Source organism: Biomphalaria glabrata, chromosome 1 (genome assembly GCF_947242115.1).
Source record: "Biomphalaria glabrata chromosome 1, xgBioGlab47.1, whole genome shotgun sequence".
NCBI classification, from domain to species: Eukaryota; Metazoa; Mollusca; class Gastropoda; family Planorbidae; genus Biomphalaria; species Biomphalaria glabrata.
In genome coordinates, this window is record NC_074711.1 from 21,114,960 (window position 1) to 21,122,981 (window position 8,022).

An 8,022-nucleotide genomic window follows, 5' to 3' on the forward strand; every position below is an offset into this window, starting at 1 on the left:
TTCCGTGGAGCACCTCTGTTATGTCGACCACCTTTTAACTCACACAAAAAAAAACTGCTTTTGGAATACATTCGTCCCCCATACGGGATACGTGATCTTCCCAGCGTAACTGTCGGGCCATAAGTCCCCCTATACTGTCCATAACGGCGTTCGCAAGGACATCGCTGTATGTAGTGCGTTCTTGCCACTGTATGTCCATGGTTGAGCGCAAGCATCTTTGGTGAAAGCGTTCAAGTAGTCTTAGTTGCTTTCTGTATAATGCCCATGTCTCAGATCCATACAGAAGGGCTGAGACAACCACTGCTTGGTTGACACTGATTTTTGATGGCAGGCGGAACGATTTATTCCGCCAACTCACTCCTGAAGGCGACCAAAAGCACTACTGGCCCTGGCCAAAAGGTTATCAACAACCTTTGAAAGCGATCGCTAGATTTATTCCAAAATAAAATAAAAACTTTATCGAATACTTGGGCGGACCAAAACCATCACCAGATTTTAAAATGGAATAAGCAGATGGAGCTCATTAGTTATTTAACGTCTGCATTTTATAAGATAAGATCAGACTTGCAATATTCGGGAGAAAACCCCAAGGAAAAAATGATCTTCTAGGGGAGGTGCCACTAAGACTTATTAAGCCCAATGAAAGATGAAACCAGTGAAAACCTTGACGAATCGGTTGAGGCCTGGATTAAAAATGACAGCGGCTTGTTAGAAGCGAAAATTATGCCACTGAGACACACGTTAAAACAAATAAACCGAACATGAGCCCCCAGTTATTGGAACGTGGAATGTGCGAACACTCTATTTATGTGGCAAACTAAAGGAACTCAAACTTCGAAGATATCAATAAGGCAATTTTGGCCTAGTTGTCTCCAAAAATAAGATTGGGCACAGGTTTCGCTATTTCTTCTCTAAAAATTGATCTGTGTCCTGTGCGAGGCCCCCGCCAATCGGAGGTAGGCGGCTACCTAGTTTTCCTGTGCGGCATTATGTCTAAGGCGGACCTGTGGAGGACGACCAAACGCCAAAGTCGATGTTTTTTTTTGTTTTTGTTTTGGCTAGCTTAAAGGAGGACGGCGTAATTGAGGAGCCCCGCGAAACCGCTGTAAGGATAAAATCAGGAGTCATTTTCTCTCTCTCAGGCAAAAGAAGAAGGCACCTGGCAGCAGAAAGAGACAACTGGAGAGCTCACACGTAGGTCGTGGGATAAAAATTTGAATCAAAGAAGCGCTTTAGCCGAAGACAGACGCAGACGACGAAAAGACAATTTAGGCTTAGTAGATCTCCCGCGGAAATCGGCTTTGGCTGCTTTAGGTGTGGTAAAATATTTAGGCCGCAACTCGTTTTACGTGCTCTCATACTTACAAATGTTTGTCAAATGTTTCTCCGATGTTCCTTCAGAGTTGAAGATAGTTTACTTCCTAGTCCAAACCTCCCGCAGGACGACGGGGGATGGGAGCGGGCAGGGTTTGAACCCTCGACCGTCGATAAATCCGAACGACAGTCCAGCGTGCAAACCGCACGACCAGGCAGCCATCCTTAATCTTTGGAATCGAAGACAATGTATATTTTTTTTTAAAGTTAGGCTTATTTACAAATAATAATAAAAAAAGCTTTTTGCCCCCCCCCCTCCCAACCCCCCCCCCCCCCAACAATATAGGGTCTTTATTTGGATAGATCTATGTAGCCTAGAATCGCGATTCTTTGTTGTATTTTCCCATCGCCAATTCAATGCAGACTAACAGTCGCGTCAACAAGACTCTAAACTTGCAACTTTAAAACTACTGAACGTCTGCTGGTTGAAAGAAAAAAAAAAAAGCTCAAAATCAATTTTTTTTTTTTTTGCCAACGCATTTGGTCGTGCATGCGTGGCTTTGGTGGCGTTCAGACCGATACATTTGTGACCTCTCTCTCTAAAACAATTTTTTTCCTATAATAATATTGTTAATAAAGCGACAGAGGTAAGTGGAATCTATAATTACATTTTTTAAAGTTTATACAATTAGCGCCTAATGTATTTTCACAGTAAATTTTTATTTTTAAACCTTTAGTCTTAATGTTGATATACGAACATATCTGTTGCTAGGCTTTTGAGAGATCAAGTCGGCTAAGTCTTTATCTTAGAAAATATAGGCCTATTAAGATATATAGACTATTTGTAGGCTATATAAGGCATTTACTTTTAGTTTAATTAATTTTTAAGTATAATGTTCATAACCTTCTTCTAGGGAGTTGGCCTAAAGCGTGCACCATTTTAATTTTACTAATCGTTTTATAATTAGATATTTGAAATGTTTCGGATTTTCATTCAGAGCTGCAGATAATCTACTTCCTAGTCCAAACCTGCCGCTGGACAATCGGGGCTGGGTATGAACCCGGGACTATCGAGACGACCGAACGATCAGTCCAGTGCGTATATCTTATCTTATCTTATCTTATCTTATATAATACAGACGTTACTTCAAAAAAGAAGATGATTACGTCCTACGCGTCATGCATTTAGTCATGCATATTAACCAATGACTTAAATTCTGCCAAGTCACTGGTTTTCCTGGCTAGCTCAGGCAAGCCATTCCATGCTCTAATAGCACTAGGGAAGAAGGAGTATTTGTACAAATTTGTCCTAGCATATGGGACGAGGAATGTGCCTTTATCTTTGTGTCTTTCAGAGTATTTTATTAAATCTCATGGTCAGGCAGAGATTGGTCATCCTTGTGATGTCGTAGAATAAGTATTTTTAAAAATCATTTCTCAATTCCATTCTCGTAGAACTGGGTTGTGTTTATTTTGCAGTTCTATAGAAATGATACTAAGGTTTATTTCCCTTGCATTCGCCGTCCTCATCTCCGTGATAGCGGTCAAGGGGAGAGCAGAAAATGAAGAAGAGAACAGTACCAACAGTACAGAGAAATATGGCGCCAAAAAAGATGGCATACAGAAAAGGATATATGGCGGGAAAACGTTGGAGGATCCCCCAGAGACGTGAGTGCTTTTAGTACATGAGTCTTTTGTATCTTTTTTGAATATTTACTAAAATTGTATTACAACAGCTAGTAAACAAGTAACAGCTAGTATGTATGCACAATGAATATTGTAAGTAGTAATGAATTACATAGTAAGAAACACACGAACATACATAAACGAAAAGTTCTATGAGTCTAAAGAATTTGTTGGACCAACTCTTTGGGAGAATAAAAATTGCGAAGAGTGAGAGAGTGCTTGGCAGTATTTTACTCTTCTCGTTTGAATAAATTCGTGGCACCACGAGAATTTGTTCTTAGAACGTCACACATCTGCCACGAAAAAAAAAAGATCAGTAGGCCTAAATATAACAATTGTAATTATACAGTTAAGTTAAAACATCTTTTGTTATAGGCCTATAGGCCAAGGACTTTCCTTTATTTTCCTGAAACTGCATTTTCAATCCTCTGCCCTCTTAGCGTTAGAAGAGGAACACGTCTGTCAACAATAATTAGGAACAGCTGACATGTTATTCGCCCAGCTCTTTGTCTAAAAGTATATTTCTCACTAGATTAATCGTCACAGAAGAGATCTGGTTTGACATCCAAATACAAGACTACGACGGGCAAGGCCAAGACTACAGGGGAAGATTTACCATTGGCTGCTTCGGCAAACTTACTCCAGTGACATGCATGAATTTCATCTCGCTGGCCAAAGGTTATAAGAAAGGCAGGGTAAGTGAACAGAAACTGTTGCAGGATTGTTCCCCTTTATTATGTTATCATTTCTTTTAAGTGGTTCATCTTACATTCTTTTAAACACTGCCTTCTTTTTTTAAAGTTCTCTCTCGACATTTTTTCCCTCGCAAATCTATTTAGTCCACGCTACAAAGTAATAATATATTTTTTTTTAATGACATGAAATTTGATAAACGACACACTATAGTTCGGATTTTAAAAAAAGACTACACATATCTAAGTGTTTCTTTAAACACAGATGCATGCAACACAACACATTGACACACTATTCAATCTACGATTTGAAAGTAAATATTTGAAATGCTACAGCTGTTGCTCTCAAATTATTGATAGTGATAAGCCACGACCTTAATATTAACGCGTGCAGTTGAGGCCGCAACGCACCGGGTGTGTGAACTGGTTTTCAGCGTTACGAGATTTGCTCGTTTTCATAGATTTGATTGAAGTCCTCTGTCTATATCGTAGTAGGCCTACTGTGCTTGTCTTTCCATGCTGAAACTACCCCCAGCATTTTCAAGTCAGTAATAGCCTATCGGTTTTCATGGATTTTTATGTCTCATTTTCTAAGCTTAAATTTCTTCAAAAATAAAGATTATTGTATGGCTGCTAACACTTCCTGCCGGATGGCAGCGGGTAGGCTTGAAACTCAGGACCATCGTAACGACTGGCTAAGTTGCCACAGCTCATACCACACCATGCAGGTTTAGCTATAGGAAGAATAATGCACAAATTTAAGGTACATCCATAAGTGACGTATAACAGACCAAGGCCTGCCCTAACAATTGCAGGCCCTATGCGAAATGGATTGCGCGGGTCACAGTCTGGGTAGGGATTGTAGGGATAAGGATAATAAGTAAAAAAAAATTAAGATTTTCTATTGGAAAATAAATTCTTCTTTGCATTTTATTAATTCTTTACTAAGTACAAAATCTCGATCAAATTAACTTAACTTTACGAGCCTTGTGTGTCATACAGTATATCATCAAATTCTGTTTACTACATAGGTCACGCTCAGTAGCAAGAATTTCCAAATCGTTCAATCTATCTTCTTGAATGTTGACCTCAAGTATTTCTTGATTAGTATGAGGCGCGAGAAGCTTCTTTTACCAGATGTCACAGTTACGGGTATTGTTAAAAATATTCTGAGTGCAACAAAGTAGTTTGGGAAAGCAGTGTACCTTTCACTAGAGGACAGAAAAGCTAAATTTTCTACCGGGGTTTGGCGGTTTTTGGTAGAATAGGCCTTAAAAATTGCATTTCATCTTCTAATTCTTGCCCACATAGGCCCATATCTGATTACTGGTCTGCTGATGACGTCAATGCTTGCTCGATGTTCGCTGTAAAATTTCGTGTCATCACGCTGAAGCTTATTAAAGCTGACAAGAAACTCAAATAGATTGTTGTTTATTTCAGCTGTTCAAATCTTGGCTGCAAGGATTGAATTGCGTTGTCCACAGTTCTATTGAAGCAATTAATCCTGTAGTGACATAGTCATCTTCTTTTGATTAAAATTCACCCTTTTATTACATTTTTATTAAATGAAAGCTTTTTGTATTACCGAGAGTAGGATTGGCGTTTTTCATAATTGAATGACACCTCAAAATGACTATTTTGTCTATTTTCCCAGAAGATTTGCATGAGTTTTCAGAAGATTTTAATAATTTCAGGATATTTCCGGGACTTTCTCGTATATTTTGCGATTTAAGGAGATAATGGTTTAATTTAATAATTTACACCTAGAATAAGCGCGGGGGTCTATGAAAGTGCGGGGACCACTGCGGCTGCATAGGCTGCAGTGGCCTTAGGCCGGCCCTTTAACAGACTAACATGTCACTAATCCTCCCGTCACAGCTAAGTTTACATATACTAGACTAATGTGTGGCACGTTGTAAACTATTCCCCAGCTAATCTTGAGCTACAGAGGTACAACAGTGGCCACTGTGGTGCGTGACTTTATGATTCAGTTGGGAGATGTCCAGACCAAATATGGCAACAGTATGTATAGCCTATCACAATGTAATATCAGATGAATACAGTTATACACTTTATGGTATTACAATGCCATCTTTTTCTTTTTAATCCTATTTAGCCAATCACCGCTGTTCCCTTGACCTAATTAATATTGTTTCAGGTGAAAGTATTTTTGGTGTGAAGTTTTATGATGAAAGTTTTGCCATTAGCCACAATCACGCAGGCTGGGTAGGCATGGCCAACTCTGGGCCTGACTCCAACGGCTCCCAATTCTACATCATTCTCAGGACTGCTAGATGGCTTGATGGCAAGCATGTCATTTTTGGCAAAGTAATACAAGGCATGGTGAGTAGGCATCTCTTTTCAGAAACAGCAGGCAGTCAAAATATGCTTGACTGCATTAGTAATTTTATTAGCGGCCCCCGAAAGGGGAAAAGACGCTATTAGTTTTGTGCGAAATGTCTGTCCGTCCGTCCCGTTTAGATCTCGTAAACTAGAAAAAGATATTGAAAATCCGACATCACAATATTTTAGACCATTCAAAGTTCTGATGCAACGGCTACTTTTTTTTTCTGAAAGCGAAAAATCTAATTTTTAAAATCAGTTATGCAATCAGTTTTTTAAAGAGAAAAAGCTAATTAGTATGCATCATAATTTAGACCTAATTTAAAACGAATAGTAATCTTGTAAACTTCATTTAAGACATCAGTTAGGCCAGAAGAAACACCGCGGCTGAGCGGTAAAGCGCTTGGCTTCCGAACCGGGGGTCCCAGGTTCGAATCCTGGTGAAGACTGGGATTTTCAACTTTGGAATCCTTGGGCGCCTCTGAGTCCACCCAGCTCTAATGGGTACCTGACATTAGTTGGGGAAAAGTAAAGGCGGTTGGTCGTTGTGCTGGCTACATGACACCCTCGTTAACCGTAGGCCACAAAAACAGATGAACTTTACATCATCTGCCCTATAGACCACAAGGTCTGAAAGGGGAACTAGTTAGGCCAGGTTCACATCTTACTTAACATTCACTTGCACCTATCCTTTGATCTGCGGGACCGTTGGGGCACTACACAAGATCTGTTAACCTTCTTTCTCCATTCTTATCTCTCATTTGTCTTTGATATAATTTCATTCGGATGTTCTTTCTGAAAATATTGAAGCCTGCCTGGGTGGACCACTTCGGGGGCCGATTTTGAGTTTATGTTTCCACACAAACTGTCTTTTGTAACCTTGTTACATAGATATTGCCCTGATTTGTGCCCAGAGAGGATATATTTCATGGCGCAATGTCTATATTCTAATTTGATAAATAATTATAATGCATTGCCTTTAAATTCGCTGGTAAGGCCTATATATATATCCATATCTATATATACTAGCAGTACACACCGACTACCCCCGTTGATTTGTTCCTAGGCTTTATATTCATAATGATGGACGGAACACCCCCTTCTTTTCTTTTTACAAAGTTTATATCAACTCACTCTGTCTGGTAAAAGTTTATACACGTTATTTCTCCCACACCCAATCTTGGATCAAGCTGAAATTTTGCACAATTATTTCTTTTACCTGACAACACAAGAAACAATTTAAAAAACCAATTAGTTAATTAATTATTGGTAATAAATTGTTTTATTTTAAAAATTGTGTATTACTTGCCGAAGTCTTAGTTAAATGTTATTCCCCATGTAGTCACTTAGTGATAGAAAGGTACTAAGTCAATCTAATTAGTACTAACTTGAGTCTAGTCATACATCTGGATTGCTTATTTTAACAGCTAGATCTCCTCTCCGTAATGATTTTTCAGGATGTGATCGAAACAATAGGTCGTGAAGAGACAGGTCCACTCAATGTTCCATTGAGGAAAATTGTCATTGAGAAGAGTGGCATAAACCGAATAAAAAGTCCCTATGTACTAACATCTGAACAGTTCAACACAGACGGTGATATCGACACTAGAACAAAACAAGAACTTTAGACATTTAGAATAGAACTATTTTTAATTAATTGGCATAGAGTGATTCATTTTTTTTACAACTGGAATATTTGATTAAATTTAATCACGGAAAGAATGTGAATAGTTCATGTACATCTTGTAATGGAAATGTGTCCTAGTGTCATGAGTTGCAATCTTGGTATGAATGAATTAGTTATGTCAGCAATAAAATTATCCTGAGAATTTTTGGACTTTTACTTCTTTCAATTTTTGTGTAAGTAATCTTAATAAGTAGAGTGATTCAAGTCAAGCTGTATGTAATGAGATGAGTGATACAAGTCCACCTGTATGTAATGAGTAGGGTGATCAGAGTTGAGAAGACTATGGGATGGCCTAATTAT

At 38.7% G+C, this 8,022-nt stretch overlaps 1 protein-coding gene across 2 annotated transcripts; it reads left to right on the forward strand.

Annotated features, from left to right (window-relative positions):
• Window positions 1-1,813: 1,813 nt before the first annotated feature.
• On the forward strand, window positions 1,814-7,866 carry LOC106073680 (peptidyl-prolyl cis-trans isomerase B-like). Of its 2 annotated transcripts, XM_056027959.1 has the most exons (7): window positions 1,847-1,961; window positions 2,313-2,409; window positions 2,794-2,982; window positions 3,533-3,695; window positions 5,624-5,714; window positions 5,851-6,035; window positions 7,493-7,866. In XM_056027959.1, exons 3-7 carry the CDS (start codon window positions 2,804-2,806, stop codon window positions 7,661-7,663), a joined length of 789 nt encoding a protein of 262 aa, XP_055883934.1. In that variant the 5' UTR covers window positions 1,847-1,961; window positions 2,313-2,409; window positions 2,794-2,803; the 3' UTR covers window positions 7,664-7,866. The 2 variants fall into 2 exon arrangements, with proteins under 2 accessions (XP_055883929.1, XP_055883934.1); XM_056027954.1 differs by lacking the exon at window positions 2,313-2,409 and having other exon boundaries at window positions 1,814-1,961.
• Window positions 7,867-8,022: the final 156 nt, after the last annotated feature.